Consider the following 18,487-nt stretch of genomic DNA (forward strand, 5'->3'; position numbering starts at 1 on the left):
CACACAGACTTGCGTGAGTGATGACTAACAGACTGCAATGGCTGGTCTGATCCTCTTTGAATGGCAGCCCTGAGGGTCCTTTCATGCACCTGAGTATTCAGTGTCAGGCAGCTAGGTAATGCTGAACATTTGATTTAAGATGACGTTTAACAACATTCATAGAAACACTGCCTCCCCCACCCCCCAAAAAAGCACCACCTAAGAAAATATTGCAGGTAAGAGCTTTCCACGGGATAATTATTGCAGTCATTGATACGTTTGATCTAGTAACATGTTATTTAACCCAAACCGTAGCTTTTCGTTTCCTAAATAACCATGTCATAAACAAACTAAGGAGCCTCCTGAAACTTTTAAAATTGGGTTAGAACTGTCAAATAAATTATTCAGTAGTGGTGAACCATAATTTTCTGGGAACACGTGCGGTTGGAAAATAATCTTGAAAAGATCATTTCGATGTTTGGTGGGATGAGATGGTACAAAGTAAAGAGCTATGTTAAATAGAGAAAGTAAGTGCATAATGCAAAGAGAACTCAAGGGATTTTGTGCTGAACAGCTGTGTAGCCTGAAGAAAACAACATATCACTGATGCTTGCTCAATTTGCTTTTGGGAGGAGAAAAATTGGACTTTGGAGCTATGCAAAAGAGTTACAGGGTCAAATAATTCCAGTTCTGACCTTGTTCCATAGTGATGGGTACGCCGGGATACAAAGGGATGCAGTCATCAAATGCTTATACAGTACCAGCTGTGGGATCAATTTTGTTGATGTGGCTTTGCTTCAGTTGGTCACATTCAGGTTCCACGTTATGAAGCAAAAAAATAGGCATTTGATGAAAAATGATATCATCTGACTAACTTTCTTTCGTGAAACAACATCGTCCCCTCCCACAGTATTACACTGCAGAGTATGAGTCTACAAGAACTCTATTCAAGTACCAATAATGCAAAAATGGCAACCTAAAGTCAATATATAAAGCAGCCTTGTAAGGGTAAAAGAACAACAGCATGCAATGAAAAACATATCTGAAATAATGTATAGTTCCATGAGGAATTAAATCACTCAATGCATGATGTCTTTATTTTTCAAGGAATTCTGCAGCACATTCAGATGTATAATAAAACACTTACTGCACCCATATGCTGTACGCAAACCACTACCATATATATACATTTGGGTCACTGTAGCTCTTTCACCTCTAGCCATGGGAGTTCAACATACAGAACATACAATTAAGGAGGCCAGAAAATGTGCTCCCCATGTGCTTATTAATCTTGGTGGGGTTTTATTTGATGAGTAAATCACACTACCCAGCTATAAAAAAAAGACAGAATTTGAAAGGCACATATTCATTAGACAGCAAGAGGGTTTTAATCGAGTTTGGGACAAATATTTAAACATGGATGCAATAATTCCTCAAGAATTCCTTCAGCTGAGCCCAAAAAAATATTTTGAATGATCGTCTACGTATGAACTAAATATCCTCTGATACAAGAAGAAGACAAACAATGTTGGCTACATATCCTTTGATACAATAACTAATTAAAGGGTGGAAACTTTTAAGAATGGATCAATGGCATTGTTCGGCCTGCGGTGGTGAAGCATTCCGAAAATGTTCTTTGGACTTTCGAAATGAATTGGTTCCATTTTTTATTTCATTTTATTTTTTAGTTTTAACATTGATTTTTTGAGGGGGGAAAAATACAAAAAAGTTAAATATATAATTACATATAATATGTATAGAAATATAAAGTGATGAGAAAAATACTTCACTAGGGTCTGAGAAATGGGATTGGCATGCGCAAAGTGTGTTTAAACTGCAAGTTCCCCTTTGCTGAAGACGGAAGTCGCGGGCAATTAGAAACCACCTGGCACCCCAGGTAGCGCACCTATTGTCATGTTCTGCTCGGTCTTTGTTTTTGGCATCAGCTGGGATGGAGGGTGTGCCACTTCAGCGATGCACCTGTTTCTCGTTCCCCATCAAGCCTCGCCTAGTATTTAAGGACTCTCAAGCTTCCAAGGCTCTGGTGGTATTATTGACATTGCTTGCTGTTATGACCGAAATATATTTTCTAGACCTCACGTTCATAGTCACTCCTGTTCCGACAGTTACTTGTTTTATAAATATTTTGGTTTTCCAATTACTCTTGTCTGATTTAAGTTTCATGTGTTTGGGCCTTTGCCATATCGTTTTGTGTTTTTTCGAGTTTCAAATTTACCTTGCAAGCGCTTTCTGTTCAAATTTGGTTTTCCTGGTTCTTTGTCGCCAGCGATGCCTATTTATACTTTGTGGGTCCTTCGTTTTCGATAAATATTTTAGTTTCGTAGTTTGTCTGCGTCTGCATTTGTGGGATCTGCACACCACCTGGTTCGTTTCTGAATCTTGTCACCCATGGGCCCTACAAATCAAATGTTGGCTTTAAAGTTTTACACAGTATTAGCTGAATGGGAAATGTTTTGCTCATGTGCTGAACTTGCTCACGTCCTATGCGTCCCCTGGGTGCTAAACCGGCCTGTCCATAAAAACTTTGTGACGCCCCCGCAATGGATGTTTAGTTGGAAAGAAGAAATAGGAGCTTAAGTATTTTTGTCGCGTTCGTCTGGTTAAATGGTTACAGTTTGTTTGAGTTCTTATGATGAAGCATTTGTTCAGCCAATAAAAATACTGATGGGAATGAAAATCTCATGTTTTACCGCAGAAATTACAACTGCCGTAATTAACGTTTTCTGACATGGCAATTCTTTGCCACACACTTTAAATGGTATTATGTATGTACATGAAAATTTGTTTAGGCAATTTGATTAAAAACACAGCAAAATTTCATTTAACCAACCTGTAAAGTCAGACCAAAGAGCTTTACTGTAATTTCCCGAGAATAACACACACTTGTATATGATATGCCCCCACTGCCCCAATCACCTTTCTAAATGTGATGTTCCTTTGTACTCATGTATTATGCGTTCCCCGATTTGCTGAGTAGTTATCCATGCTCAAACTTTTGGTATTATCTAGCAATTTGATAGAATGGGATTTCTTGTGTTCAAACGTGTATTTTTTGAGTCCATAGAAATTCTCTTACCTTGCTAACAGTTTTGGTTGTCAACAAACCTTCCTTAGAGCTGTCGCTGCTTCTTGTTGTGAGATGGAACCATCTCGTGTGATGTCACAAAAATAAAAGATGGAACAAAGTCCTGGATATGCGACGTGTCTCTGAAGAGACCGAGCGTTTTAAAATTGTAGATGTGGTGAAAATATCTACTCTCGCTTATACAATTCATGACATCGGGTAAGACATGTTTGTTTTTATGCTGTTTGAGGTTTTGGGATAAATCCACTCACAAGGCTGTCATGATTCTTGGTGAGCAGCGAAAAGTGGTTATTATTCTACTGGATATAAATTTGTAGATATATCATATTGACATGAAAGTATCTTTTTTTTCCACAAGCACTATAGGCACTGGTAAATATATATACAATGTGACCTTTTTTAAAAATTTGTATTTTATGCACCCTCAAACCTTGCGGAAAAAAAATGCACAGCCAACAGACTATAACAACACGACAGAAATCTGAACCAAGTATGCAAAATACACTCAAACCTGTTTTAAAAGTTCAAGCCAAGTAAAACATTTAGTATTCAGGATCATCGAACAGTATATATTAAAAAAAAAAAAATTACTCATTTCTATGAATTGAATTGAGCAGCTAGTCTGATTCAGAATAAAAATTAATATGATCAACTATAATTATTTCGACAGCAAAGAATCTTACACGAACCTAAGTGTGCGGAGGTCCCACAACTTCAAGCCATCTGTGACTGCGCTCGTGAGGAAGAGGTTATAGGATTCTGGTGCCTGTGTGCTGAACATTGAGCCCTGTGAAATATACACAAATGGATGAAAATGCCTCGTCAGGAAACACATGACTCAAATAGTTTGCGACTTAGCTTCTTAGAAAATCAAGTGCTGGAAAAAACATTTGCAATATAGCCTGTATAAGCAAACTGCTTCCAAATATTTCATTGCACTTCGCACAACAGTGTGGGGAGAGGTAGAATGAAAGCCAATGGTAGTGAATCTGGAATGTGAGATGTTTTCTTTTCAACAATTTGTTTTCCATCCTTGAGCCACAGCAGTGAGATCGCACTCAGTTATATATACAGTTTCCATAGCACACGTACACCAATTCCAAATGACTTCCCTACCAACTCTTCAGATGATGCATCAAGGTGTGTGTGAAATAGGGGGAGAGGTTTTTTTGTTTGGATTTCCATTAGAGTGTGAGAACGGGAGTCTGAGAGGGCATTTCCAGTTCAGTTTTCCGAGAAGTCCTCCGCGCTTCTGCCGTGATGAGTTCCAGGTGAGTTTTTAACTGTAGAGGCGATGGAAATTTTTATTGGGAAATGTTGCTTCCCATGCCCATGCTGCAGTTCATCTGAGTGGTCAGCCTTGAGACAAGATAGCAAGGCAAAAGACGAGCGACTTTGCGGCCAGGCTGAAGCAATCCCTGCGATCCTCTCTGGTATTATCCCCCCTGCACTCCTCAGGCCCTCGGGCACCCATTGACGCAATAGCTCAGCTGAACCAACACAGTCAACATTGATGGCACACAATAGCTGGCGCGACAGTCGAAAGGCACCTGAAAGGGCAAGGCATGATGTCAGCTGTGAGCATCACACTTGAACACGCCGTGCATTTGATACACACCACTGGCTGCTGTTTATCCAGCTAATTGAGACTACCAAACACGCACAGGTCAATGCGCCGAAGCGAGGGTACGCAACAGCATGGGATCACTTTACGTATATGCGCTTTAAAGTTCACAAGGGACAAGGGAGAGGACTCATTGTCTAAAGTGTAAGACACGTTCTTTGTTGAGTGTTCAGCAGCCATCGCCAGTTGACATTTATCAATAATATTGATGGTTTTCATTGTGAGTGATTCACACTTCTATTCTTTAGAGCACAATAATGGCTATGGATGCAGGCCCAAGCTGTCTACTTGCTAGACAACAGCAAATTGGGCCCACTCTGCTCCAAGACAGTGATGTGGGAGTAAGGCTGAAGAAACCAAAATTGGATCATGGAACGGCGTTGTTCCAAGGCCCTCATTTTGCATGGATTGTCCTCCTGCCATTTCATATGGCATTTATAATCCCAATAAACCAGGGCTTTAAACACACATCTAGATAAATGATAATGACCATGAGTTTTTAGCCACTGTCTTGCATCTGTCACACCACAAGCTAACACGTTTGTTGCCTCACAGATAATGTGCTCCTTATGTAACCATCCGAGCACTCATAGACGACTTACGTAACATCATAACATCTGCCAAATAGTTGATCCTTGACAATAAAGATGGAACTCGCTCTACCCGTGGATGCCAGAACAAATACATTTTCCTTTAGGTGGGTCTGATCCAGACACTGGTTTGCCAATCACAAAGCTAATTCCCTATTTCGCTATCAGCATTCGAGTTCAACTACAGGCGAGAAAGCTGCGCTAAACAATGTGTTGACAGTTGGATGATTTTTAGGGAATCTAAATGGGTTTAGTCCTTAAACAGTGGAAACAGTCGGATATAAATTAGATAAAGGGGATTAAATGTGTCAAAGTAGAGTATTTGATGACATTTCATAAAATAAAGGTTACTCCTTTCCATATTCATTTCAGCATTCTGTCTTGTAAAAATGAAAAGCGCTTAAGTTAAAAATGTGCCCATTTGGACTTGCAAATAGAACACTTATCATCGTGATTATATTGTAATATATAATATTTTCTTTTTCTTCCTCAATGGAAGCCGCGGTGGACCGTGGCCACGGTCCTGTCCCATGGGGTCCCCAATTGCTGTGTGTGCAGGCTCTCGCGGTGCTGCTGCACCGAGGGCTTCATGCAGATGCTCTACGGCACAGCCTATAATTGTGTCCTGATGCAGACGGCCCCTTGAGATGGGGTTTTTGTCACCTGGATACCCAGCGTTGAGTTTTTTTTTTTTTTTAAAGGTCATTATTCATTGTGGTATAACTTTTGTCTGCCAGTAGCATATGTGTAGGGGTTGTGTGTCTTAGGTCACTATGGGTCATTTCTTTCATTGTATGTGAGCGTGCATGTATCCCCGTCAGCTAGTGAGTGGGTGGGTTAACTCACGTACAGCACTTTTGAGTCACGTTTTTTGAATGGAATGCGCTATATGTAATGTATTTTGATTGTTTGATGATGGTATCCCCATTTTATTTTATACTGAAAAAACTGGTTTGAGTCTTCCTAAATTTTTGTAGTTTCATATTTTACTTGGATGAATACATTAGTCCATTTATTTATTAGTAAAGTATTGTATGAGTTCAGCCAGGTGAGCTGGAGCTTATTAAGTGGAGAGGTACAGCCTGGACTCGTCACCAATCAATCACAGAGCACATATACAGTAAACATTCATTCACTGTAACATTCACATTCACACCTAAGGGCAAGTTAGAGTCTTCAGTTAATCTAAGACACATACTTTGGGAATGTGGGAAGAACCCGGAGTACCCGGAGAAATGGAAAAATGCAATTTCCACATGGAGTCAAGATTCGAAACCTGAATCTCACAACTGTGAGGCAGGCGAGCTAACCACCCGTATACTGTGCTGCCTAGTATTATTTATACTCTTTTAAAATTATTTTTCATTGTTATCTTTTTCAGTGCATCTCACAGAGCTGCTAACTTAATTTTGTTACACTGCCCAAGTGTATCGACAGGACAACATCCTGTTCTCATTGAATTATCCTGTGTGTGTTACTGACAATGACAAAAGATAAAAAGATAATGCAGAGAAGTCGAGTCAACAGGAACCATCACTTTTTAATAGGGACTGTAACGCTTTGAGATGAGTACCTTGTTTTGTGTGATACAGTGGGCGGCTCTGCTGTGAGCATCAGGCACCTCTGCAGCGACTACACCTTTGTTCATGTCAAACACTTGAATGGAACGATTGGAAGCACATGCCAGAACAATGTCTGACCCAGGAAAGTTATGGGAACTACTACGAAGTCAAGACAAGCATGGGACTAAGTTAAAATGAAGGTGGAAAGGGTACATGATTTTAAAGTGTTTTTAGCTGTTATTTTATCTGTTATTTTCGCATGTTAGAGAGACCCAATACAAGATATCCCACCACCGTTGGTTAGAAGGCAGACATTCCTGAAAAATTAAAGACAAAATAATCACAAGTAAAACCAGCAGTGGAAGCTTCAGAGGCAGCAGTTTACATGGCTCAGATTCAAGGGGCGAGCTAACAAGTTCAGCAGCTAGATTCAATTTGTCCACCAAAACACTTGAGCCCGCACTTTCTGTCAGAAGAACAAAATGCGAAACCAAAGGATACAGGCGAAGAAATCATTGATAGCAGACAAGTCTGTTATATCGGCTCCTGAGGATGTTGAAAAGCAACCTGACAGTTTGACAAAACTTCGCTGCTGATATCTGAAGTAAAAAAATAAATAATGATCATGTTAAACAGTGCGCATACCTTTTTTCTTTTTTCAAAATGAACACATGACAAAGAATGGTTATTGTTCAGTTGTTTTTCTAACCAGTCATTAGAGCTTCAATAATTCATAAATCAGTGTAGCATAATCCATATATTGACACACAATAGAATTTGTTAAAAAGCATGATTGGCATTTTTCATGATGTCATATGAGAAAATGACCAAACCAAAAAAATATCGACCCACCCAAGCTCACGTTACCTTTTGATGTCATCATGTGTGACATCCACATGATACAAATACAAGTGGAGTGAGTCTCCCGATGCAAGAAGCAAAAACTTGTCCAGGTAATAAAACTGGGCAGCTTTGATAGGTTTAGAGAACATATTTTTCCCCTGAAAGAAAACAAGAAACAAGAGACATTCATATTCTTAAAATATACTGACAGACAAACTCAAAATGAAACACATTTCACAAATAGTTCTCCTATGGAACATGATTATTTATTCTGTTTTGTTTGAGTCACACCATTTTAAAGCATGGAATGGTTGTTAGCTTGCTGTAAAATTAATTCTTTTTAAAATCCCTCAGTTGCTTGAGCAAATACAGTAACCACTGTCTTTGTCTCAAAACTAGTAAAAAGCCCGTTTTGAGATTTTATGGACAGAAAATCTATAATAAATCTTCCATGTTTGCTTAATTTAAACACATCTTCATTGACTCTCTTGATTTCAACATAACTTAAGACGGCTTTATGAGCAAAAGAAAGCATACTGTAGAACACCGGGCGTCTTTCTTTGTTTGTTTTTGTTCTTCATCTTTGGTGCCATCAATCTTTTACATGGAGATTGTGGAAAGAGTCTTTTCCACGAAAAAAAACAAAAAAAAAAAAAAAAAAATATTGTTCAGTTGTTTTTCTAACCAGTCATTAGAGCTTCAATAATTCATAAATCAGTGTAGCATAATCCATATATTGACACACAATAGAATTTGTTAAAAAGCATGATTGGCATTTTTCATGATGTCATATGAGAAAATGACCAAACCAAAAAAATATCGACCCACCCAAGCTCACGTTACCTTTTGATGTCATCATGTGTGACATCCACATGATACAAATACAAGTGGAGTGAGTCTCCCGATGCAAGAAGCAAAAACTTGTCCAGGTAATAAAACTGGGCAGCTTTGATAGGTTTAGAGAACATATTTTTCCCCTGAAAGAAAACAAGAAACAAGAGACATTCATATTCTTAAAATATACTGACAGACAAACTCAAAATGAAACACATTTCACAAATAGTTCTCCTATGGAACATGATTATTTATTCTGTTTTGTTTGAGTCACACCATTTTAAAGCATGGAATGGTTGTTAGCTTGCTGTAAAATTAATTCTTTTTAAAATCCCTCAGTTGCTTGAGCAAATACAGTAACCACTGTCTTTGTCTCAAAACTAGTAAAAAGCCCGTTTTGAGATTTTATGGACAGAAAATCTATAATAAATCTTCCATGTTTGCTTAATTTAAACACATCTTCATTGACTCTCTTGATTTCAACATAACTTAAGACGGCTTTATGAGCAAAAGAAAGCATACTGTAGAACACCGGGCGTCTTTCTTTGTTTGTTTTTGTTCTTCATCTTTGGTGCCATCAATCTTTTACATGGAGATTGTGGAAAGAGTCTTTTCCACGAAAAAAAACCAACAAAAAAAAAAAAAACCAGCATCGGGTTTCTGTTCATGTCCTATGGTTGCTGTATTGTGAATGATGAATTGTCTGCACGTGAGGCTTTTTTTGCATTAAGTACTAACGGCATGTGAGTGGTCAGGCCGAAATCGGGGTGATGACATAGAAGACCGCAAGTATCGGTGTTTTGAATGGGAATGAGACATTTTACCATGATAACAGCAGGCTCTGGGATGTCATGAGTCCAAAGTCGCAGAGTCTGGTCATGTGATGCACTTAACCAGCACTGCCTATTTAGGCTCCAGCTCACGCTGCTCACTGGCTTGTCGTGTCCTGCATGCAGACAAAGAGAGCCTTTCATAATCAGCTGGAAATAACCGTGTGTATTTGCAACATTTGCTCTTATGGAACTCCACTAAGATGTGGAGAGAGTGAGGATTTCAGCATCTCTTTGTAACCTCACATTGGTCATCGTATCTGTGCTGCCCCCTTTTGGTGCTTTTGGTGTGGGATAGACCGTGCCGACACTAAAATCCTACTTCAGAAATCATCTGTAGTCAAAATTCTTCATTCTACAAGGTTGACAGTTATCGGTGAGGCAGTAAATATCTGTGGAGTGTTTCAATTCAAGTCAAAGGTCCGTTTCAAAGTTATGTACAGTAGCCCAAAAAGGCTTTTCTCTTGATTCATTTGGTAATGAATCAAATTCTTCATTCTCCTTGACTTAAAGTAAAATGAGTAAAACTTTGAGAATAGATATATGCTGAACTACACTGGAATGTGAGCACTCTCTTGAGGCCAATTGGGGAAGATTAAAAAAACCAAAAAACACTCGCGCCTAACCCGAGATCACGTTTGTAAAACAGCGCAATCACTGTTCATATGATTGTGAAGCTACACCATACCTGTATAGACAGCTGGATTGCCATGAAGGGAAGACTTGTACATAAACACAGAGTTGTCACCAAGACCACACAGGAGTTGCTTTCCATCACCTGGGAGAAATGTAAACACACGCAATCAATATGTATGATACATTTCAACAGATGATCAATTATTTTGGGCAGGTCAGTACGAGGTTTTGAAAAATGTGGAGTACTGTACATCATTAAAATTTTAGATGAAATAACAGACTTTAATACACACCTGAATATTGGAGGCAATAAACTGGCTTGTTTGTAATACTTAGATGGACACGAAGAACTGTCGGTGCTGCAGTGTCGTCTGGGTAATCTTTGAGGAATAAACCTCTAAAATGAAAATTAGTAAGATTAGAAACAAGAAAACTACTGTCATTTCAATGCAGTTTTTTTAAAAGAATAATATAGAGCACTTACTTCTTCTTATTTGTCTTCATTGAAGACTGACTTTTCGGAGCATTTTTGGGGTGTGATAATATGAGCTTTCTGTAATAAAAGTAGAAATGTTGAATAGTAATGAGTGCCACAAAAAATGGGTTTGAATTGTGAAGATTCTTGGGGGTGTTGTGAACCTTGAACGATTGTTCCCACCACCCCCAATTTAGGGCAAAGTAATGCATCTTAATTTTAATTTATGAACAGACAGTTTTGATTATCTATCTTGCTTGGCTACCTCGGGGAGCTTGTGTATCCAGATGATTTCACCTTTGAGTGGAAGACAAGCGGCTGCTCCTTTACCCCCCCTGTGGAAAAATAGTTTAATTTTTAAGAGGAACATATTTCTTTCCTGAGAAATTCAGAAAAAAATCTGAAAGCACACGTTCATCCCGATCTGCACCAATATGAAACCAGCTCTTCCTTTCCTGTGTCCTACCCCACCACAGAGTTATCAGAAAACGTCAACAAACAGGCATACTTAATGTTCACTGTACAGTAAGTAATAGGGTGTCATAGTTTGTACAAATTAGCAGAGAAGTATTAATTATAAGCCACAAATTGAGGGGTGAGGCATTTGCTCCCTGTCAGCTGTCATTGCATGTCTTTGCATTACAATGAGCTATTATTTTCGAAAGCTTCTGACAACGCTCCTGTCCAAAGCATAAAAATAAATGAATACGCAAGATATTCCATAACAATAATCATCTAGTTTAATGAGATGGAGCATTATCCATATTTTCTGTAATATACATGTAAATCTGAATGAAGAAAATAGACAAAATCCCTTCAACTGCCCCTCACTGGTCATTGAGAGAAGTTGGATGAGTGATTTGCTGTGTGTTTATTTGGGAACTAACGACTGAAGAATGAAAGGAATAATTTAAAGACCACTTTCAAAGTATTTTTTTTCAAATTACCGGTAGCTAATCATAACATAACACATATATATATATATATATATATATATATACGAGAGAGAGAGAGAGAGAGAGAGAGAGTTACAGATGTAAAAATTACCACAGGCCACAGCTTTAGCCTTTAAATTTACAAGAGTTATGAAGGACTGGAAGAAAAAATAAATAAATCGATCAGTGTTATTTTGAAATGGTTCTTTCCTGGAAAACGTACTCAGTTGCCCAAACAATCTACTGCATCTGCGGAACGAAAAGTCATGAGTCATTAAGCTTTTTGGACCCACAGAGGTATATTAAATTCTGGGATTTTTAAGAAGTGACTGATTGTTAAATCATTGATTTAACAGTGACTCTGGCTATCTCTGGAGATGTTTTCTGAGACAAAGCCCAGGAGGAAAATTACAGAAATTAAAGAAGTCCAAGAAAAAGACAAAGATAATAATTCAGGCTTCTAAAAATGTATAATTTACCGCATCTATATGACCCAATGTGTCCAGCCTTTACCATAACTAAAGGGTGTAAGAAGCTGAAATTCAGGGATCACGGTATGTAGATAAGAGTGCAATTCAATTATGAAACTTATTGTACGACGAATGTACAATATTACATATTAACGAGGGTCATTTCCTCAACATGTATGTCTGTCTGCATTACTTGCATATCTCTGTGTCCTTTTTCTTCCCAGTATGAAGCAATAGAGCCATCTGCCCCCATTTCAAAATGAATGAAAGGAAATGATATCGAAAATAAAATAAATAAAATCATCTGAAAATGTAATTTTACTAAACAAATATGACCTGGAAAATATAGAATGAGACCGACTGTGACTCGTAGTGTCGGTGACCTCTCTCTATACAAGGGAACAAAGTGCAAGTTCTTCCCCCCAAAACTTTTTTAAACAAAATAAAGCATTAATTTCAGTTTCAGATTCACATAATGCGTCATCCTTCTTTCTCACTCGGCTCTTTAAAAAGAACTTTTGTAGCCTGGTTCCAGACTTAGAATGGAACAATGTTTTCTTTTCCAAGATCCTGAGAGGTTTATGGTTTAATATGTTTCAATTCTGCAGATAGTGTATACTTTTAAAATGCAGCGTGATTAAGGCCGCATTAGTCAGTAAATGCTTGTGGCTTTGGGTCTGACTTAGCATGCAGTACAGCTCGTCAACATCTCCAGAGTAAGGCTCACAGCTCTTCTCCATGCAGCTGTAGGGAGTCAGGATAATGTTGCCCTTTTCCACCGCTACCGCTCCATGAGAGCAACATGAAAACCACAAAGAACCACTGAACGCGCCCCCAGAGAACAGAGTACGCTGCCAGAGCCTAATGATAACACCTGGGTCACAAATAGGCTTTGACCATGGAACCAATGACTGCACAAAGCAACCCCATTTGGATAATTAACACCCACATCTCGGTTACAATGTGTTTGCATCTGCTATTATATTTCAAGTACCTGTTAAAAGTGCTGAAAGTACTCAAATTGAAGGGAGTTAGATAAGTAATTACCATCCCCTGCTGCGTGAAGGAAATAATGTTTTCCATTCTCTCATATATAATGTGGAAGTTTGTGGAATAGACCTCGCAAGAACCAATAATTAATGAAATTTAAAGCATCTGCTTCTGCTAGTGGTTAGAGACTGAAGACAAAATATTGTCAGAAGCTTGCGAGTACTGCACATCACGAACACGAGCATCAACTATCTGTTCCGAATCAACAAGAAGAATCAATTGGGAGTGCGACAAAGTTTGCACAAGCTCTCCGTTTAACTCTGTAACGCTACAAGATCATGAATCAGGCACGAGCACAACATGAGAGGGGTCCACTATCGACTGCTAAAATTTGTACTACAGGGTCGCCATGGTATGACATGTCTATCACCATAAGACGATGACACATCCTCACCTTTTTTCTTCAAATGATTGGGCTCCTTCTTCTTCAACTCAGCATTGAGGGGAGACTCCATCAGTGGCGGGGAACTGGAAACAAGGGAGGGGGTGAGACGGGGAAAAGAGTTCCTGGAATTGAATGCTTATAAGCTTTTCCATTGCTGGATTATTAGTTGCTCTACCATAACATTGTTGACTCATCAAAAAAATGTAATTCAGCAGATGCAATCAAGACTGCAGCTTGTCCATTGCAATTTTCCCCTTGAGTCAAAATTTCAGAGGTTAAACATACATACACCTTTTCCTCATTAGGGTTATGGATGAGCTGGAGCCTGTCAGCAGATTTTTAGATGAGAGGTGGCATACACGCCGCCTCACATTGAGTATAGACAAACAACCATTCACACCACAAATTTAGATTTTAAAGTGTCTATTGAAATGAAAGACAGAGCGAACAGTTGTTTGCCTCTCACTCTTTCTCTGTATATATTTTATTTATATATTTTACATGGACGAAATTTCAAGATTACCTTGGAAATATTGAAAAGCCTTGACTCCCTGCCTGGATTCTCTCCACATCACCCAGACAGAACTCCAACAGGCCCACACAGGGAGTAAACAAAGAGCTCACTAAAAACAGCATCTGTGTGGCAGGAATTCAACAATTGTCAAGGTAATGGTGATCATCTGTTAGATTAGATTGTGAAATCAGACACATTTATTTTAGAACTTTAGACACGTCATTGCTTTCTCCTGGGCAGGAATAAAATGGAAAACCCCAAACACAACAATGCAATACAATATTGCCAAGAGCAATAGAAGCGAAGAGCAATCACGCAATCCTCTACTTTGCAAAGTTACTGAAATGTAATTTTTAAGTGCAAAGCCCATGAACAGATTATTCAGGTTTATGAGACAAAACTAAATAAAAACTTCCCTCAATTTACGGATGACAGACTTTAATTGGTAAAGCAGTAAGGCACACATTTAAAGTTTATACTTAAGTTTTTACGTGATAGCAACCACATTTTAATTTTGGGAAAGGTCTGACTCAAACAGTCTGTAGCATGGTAAAAGAAGGAAACCGCAATAGACGTGCATCGTGTGTTGCCTACACAATAACCTAAATAATGAGGAAAGTTGAGGGACCACTGCTACGCTGACATTCCATGATTAATCGAATTATACTTTGTCCAAATCACATCTCAAAGGACATCAATGAATATGAGAAAAAAACATGAACTATGGAAAAATGTAGCAATGCCATTTGATTATTTGAGGTATACTCACAGAGTTGTTAGGTGTGTCAGAGAAGACCCAAGACCCAGCCATTGCGATGCTCAAATTGGGATAGTCTAGAATCAGTTGAAATACAATATTTTATGATGTCCTGTTTTCTACAAAATACTGAGGGATTCCCCTATGGGGTTTTTGGGCAGCACAAAAACAGAAGGCACCATACCTGTGAAATGTAGAACAGACACTAGCTCTGATGTAGCCAGATTGACTACATACAGACCATCTGTACTTCCAACGCATAACCAGCTCTCGTCCCTAGAAAGGTAGAAAAACTTTTACACAAGTTGCACCTTAACAAGGTATCTTGGTGTGAGATGTCAACACTAAAATGATCTAAAGATGAATCTGAATGTGTTTTAAAGTGTGGTTTGCACGATACATGTATACAGTACAATACATCCCATGTAAAATAAAGATTTTTAGCATCCATCTGCTTGCAGTGGTCCAAATCCAGACAGATTAAGTCAAACACAGCAAATCCCCATCTGTTTATTTCAGACCGTAAATCTCATACTGTACACTAATGGCGTATGGCAAGACTGTAATTAAACATAATGAAGGAAAGGTATTATGCAATATCATTACTGTATATCATTATAATCATGTTTTTGTAATGTGGGAGGAAGCGAGAGAAAAAGCCCTGGTCTGAGATCTAAACCCGGGATAATTTAACTGCGTTGGCCATGTTGTTCACGATAAATTACTGTTTTAGACCATTTATCCTCAATTTGGTAGCGGGTGAGCTGGAGCATATCCCAGCTGACTTTGTGAGAGACATGGAGTAAAAACAACCATTCATTCTCACATTCAAAGATATGGAAAATGTTGAGTCTTCAATTAAACTAACCGTTAGGTTTTTAGATTGTTGGAGAAATCCCATGCAAGCACAAAGAGAACGTGAAAACACAGAGGAAGGCCTGACCCGAGACTTAAGCCCGGAAAACAGACAATAAAATACAGAACTACTGTAATTTAAATGTCCCGGTAAGTAAAGCACAACAGGTCATGTAGAGGCGATGGAAGGATGACAGATAGATGGGTAGATATTTGTTCCACTTACCTTTTCTCTGCATCAATGTTGTCATGACATGAGCCAAAAGAAACGATTTTGAGGACAGGTTTTGAAATGTCCACTTCTGACGACTTTTCTCCCACTCCTAAAAGAGTTCATGAAAAGCAGCATTAAAGTAAGTAGGCTTTATCAAACTACTTAGTGCTATCACCTGTACTCCATGGCAAGGTTCTCACCCGCTTGATGTCTTTGTTCATTTTTGTGAAGGTCTATTTTGGTCACTAGCTGACAAGAAAAGTCAGCATGGAGAGAAAAACACCAAACCTAAAGCAGACAGAAAATAATTGGTCACACGCGGCATGGAACTACTTTTTGTGAAGGTCATTTTGGTGCTGTCGGGGCTGGCTATAACAACCTGTCCATCAGCGGAGCCAGTGATTATGTGCCCATTTTCCTTCATGAAGAACACACTGAGCAGTGGAGAAGCTGAACAATAAGAGTTTGGTTAAACGCATCAAACAATTAAAAAGCTTTGATCTGTTTTATTCTTAAATGTCATACCTGACAGTACAAAAGATTGGTAGAAAACAGTTTCAGTTTGTAGATCCCATACCTAAAAGATTGTGTTGTACAGTTCTGACCCAAAAATATTTAATGTGTGATAATACATCATTCAGAATGTTAACTCAGTACCTTGAATGTTCGGTCTTCTGACGTGGTGACAAGAATGTTTTTATCCCACGTGCAAAACTCTGCTGATGTTACAGGTCCCAAGTGGCCAGTTAATGTCAAGATTGTTTCCTCTTTCTGATGAGAAAAACAGTCATATTGGCTTCCCATTTGTGTCCACTGTGCATTAACATTTGCATCTGCAGATCAGAGTTCAAATCCTAAAAATGAATTTAGACTTGGGAAAATAAATACCTCTAAACTGAGAATATATGCAGTGGCTCCAGAGCATGCAGCCACTCTCTCATCAGACAAGCAGAAGGAAAGATGGACCACTTCACCTGGTAAACTTCCGATAACTGTCCCAGCTGCAATTTGACCTTTGGCAAAATTCAGTTAGCAACATGAGCTCATTATGATGCAGTACAGTTGTACAGCAATGCCAAGTAAAACCACAATATGTGGCCTGTTAAATGAATACTTTCTGACATTATCAATCACAACTCAACAGTCTTATCATAAAAGCACATAGATTCATTTCACTTGTTCCTAGGTGTCTAGTTTGTATGGATTTACATGAAGCAACTTTCTCTTTCTGTACCTTGGCTCACTCTTCTCTGGCACACTTCCACATTCCAAACAATAATGTAATCGGCAGATGCAGAACAGAGAAGGACAGGTGAGTTCTTTTTCCCAAAAGTCATGGAGGTGATTTCACTGTGATGGCCCGTGAACAGCAAGGCCTGTGGAGACACAGAAAAAACACTTGTGTGATTCATGCCATTGTGGTGTCCCACTATCTTTACTGTACTATATTTTTAATCTTGCAACGCACTGGCTTCAAAATACCATTTTTTCCACTTAATGTATAACAACACAGGAAAGGATAAGGAAACAATAAAGCTTGCAGAGCATGGCCGAAAGAATAGTAGATGAAAGTTTAAAATTAAATTGTGATTAAGGAAGCTCTATAGACTATATGTTAGCACATGTGCCACACTGTTCTGAGTTTTTGGGTTTCAATTTCGGTTCTGGTCTTCTTGTGTGCAGTTTGCATGTCCTTGGACTTGGGACGCATGTATACACACACACACACACACACACACACACACACACACACACACACACACACACACACATTAAATACACTATGAATTACATTCTCGACATAGAGGGAGACACGTCATAAACATGCAAATCTCGGGTGACAAACCTTTTGCCCAACGTCCGCATTGCTGTACATGAGAATATCCTTGCCATTCTGAGGGATGCAAGTGTAACAGTAACTATAAGCGAGTTGCTGGTACGATAGAAGTTTGTCACAAGTCAATTTGAATCTTTCAACGATCATTTTCCTGCTCCACGGCAAACCACAAACCCGCCTTCGCCTTCGCTTGTTAACATAACATGATAGCAATTCAAATGATTGTCACTTATTCAGTATCTCGTCTGAATTACTCTAAAAACATTACGTATTCTCAACAGAATACGTTTGGTCAAACTAATGATTATTTTCCACAACGTGATGAACGTCTCGTCTTGGCAAACGTTTGCGGTTGCTCGGAGACCGGCTGCAGCGCTTTGGTAGAGATTGTCTATTGAATGATGTGTTCATCTCTTTCATTATGATGTAAACCGTAGAGAAAATCGTTTCAGAGTGGGACGTGTTCTTTTTTGACTCAGGAAACTCTTTAGTGTTTGCACCACAACCTTCAACCACTAGATGACAGTCAATCTTAATTTGTGATTGCGAAAACAATAATTTGAAAACGCGTAATCAAGGCAAACAGATATAAATAAACAAATAAAACTATTAAAAATGTGACTGTAATGAGACTCAGATAATCGATATAAAATATAAATGAAATATTGTTGTCAACTGCAACCCTGTGCTGGTCATGATGGTGGTATATAAAGATGTCTTGCAGACGTGAATGTGTCGAGTCAATTTTATTTACATATCCCTTAGTCACAGCCAAGTCAGGAATTTGTACATTTAAATTAATACAGTTAGAATGGAGGAGGAAGAAGCGGGGAAAAGAAACGTAATTAGTTATTAGCATTTATTCCCAAAAGGCTCAACTGAGACACTGTGTTGTTTTCCAAAAAGATTTCAAGTCAGTTTATTGAAAAGGCTCAAGGATAAGCGTAGACAAAAAAAAAAAAAAAAAAGGTTCTGGCGCCTGGAACTTTGG

The 18,487-nt window shown here is 38.6% G+C and overlaps 1 protein-coding gene across 2 annotated transcripts in view; it reads right to left on the minus strand.

Annotated features, from left to right (window-relative positions):
* The window catches only part of wdr27 (WD repeat domain 27), a 23,244-nt gene extending 5,377 nt beyond the window's left edge, over positions 1 to 17,867 (minus strand). The window contains exons 1-21 of one of the 2 annotated variants that reach the window (XM_019870312.1): positions 17,506 to 17,867; positions 16,894 to 17,035; positions 16,548 to 16,672; positions 16,317 to 16,430; positions 16,185 to 16,236; positions 16,039 to 16,109; positions 15,860 to 15,947; positions 15,672 to 15,768; positions 14,775 to 14,866; positions 14,603 to 14,667; positions 13,843 to 13,955; positions 13,329 to 13,402; positions 10,745 to 10,814; positions 10,489 to 10,557; positions 10,298 to 10,401; positions 10,057 to 10,146; positions 9,363 to 9,484; positions 8,548 to 8,681; positions 7,363 to 7,460; positions 6,873 to 6,994; positions 3,775 to 3,872 (exon numbers count right to left, since the gene is read on the minus strand). In XM_019870312.1, the coding sequence (XP_019725871.1) occupies positions 3,775 to 3,872; positions 6,873 to 6,994; positions 7,363 to 7,460; positions 8,548 to 8,681; positions 9,363 to 9,484; positions 10,057 to 10,146; positions 10,298 to 10,401; positions 10,489 to 10,557; positions 10,745 to 10,814; positions 13,329 to 13,402; positions 13,843 to 13,955; positions 14,603 to 14,667; positions 14,775 to 14,866; positions 15,672 to 15,768; positions 15,860 to 15,947; positions 16,039 to 16,109; positions 16,185 to 16,236; positions 16,317 to 16,430; positions 16,548 to 16,672; positions 16,894 to 17,035; positions 17,506 to 17,643 (2,078 nt within the window). In that variant the 5' untranslated portion in view covers positions 17,644 to 17,867. The remainder of the gene's footprint in view (positions 1 to 3,774; positions 3,873 to 6,872; positions 6,995 to 7,362; positions 7,461 to 8,547; positions 8,682 to 9,362; positions 9,485 to 10,056; positions 10,147 to 10,297; positions 10,402 to 10,488; positions 10,558 to 10,744; positions 10,815 to 13,328; positions 13,403 to 13,842; positions 13,956 to 14,602; positions 14,668 to 14,774; positions 14,867 to 15,671; positions 15,769 to 15,859; positions 15,948 to 16,038; positions 16,110 to 16,184; positions 16,237 to 16,316; positions 16,431 to 16,547; positions 16,673 to 16,893; positions 17,036 to 17,505) is intronic. The other variant, XM_019870313.1, reaches the window with a different exon arrangement.
* Positions 17,868 to 18,487: the final 620 nt, after the last annotated feature.

Source organism: Hippocampus comes, unplaced genomic scaffold (assembly GCF_001891065.2).
Source record: "Hippocampus comes isolate QL1 unplaced genomic scaffold, H_comes_QL1_v1.1 scaffold76, whole genome shotgun sequence".
NCBI lineage: Eukaryota > Metazoa > Chordata > Actinopteri > Syngnathiformes > Syngnathidae > Hippocampus > Hippocampus comes.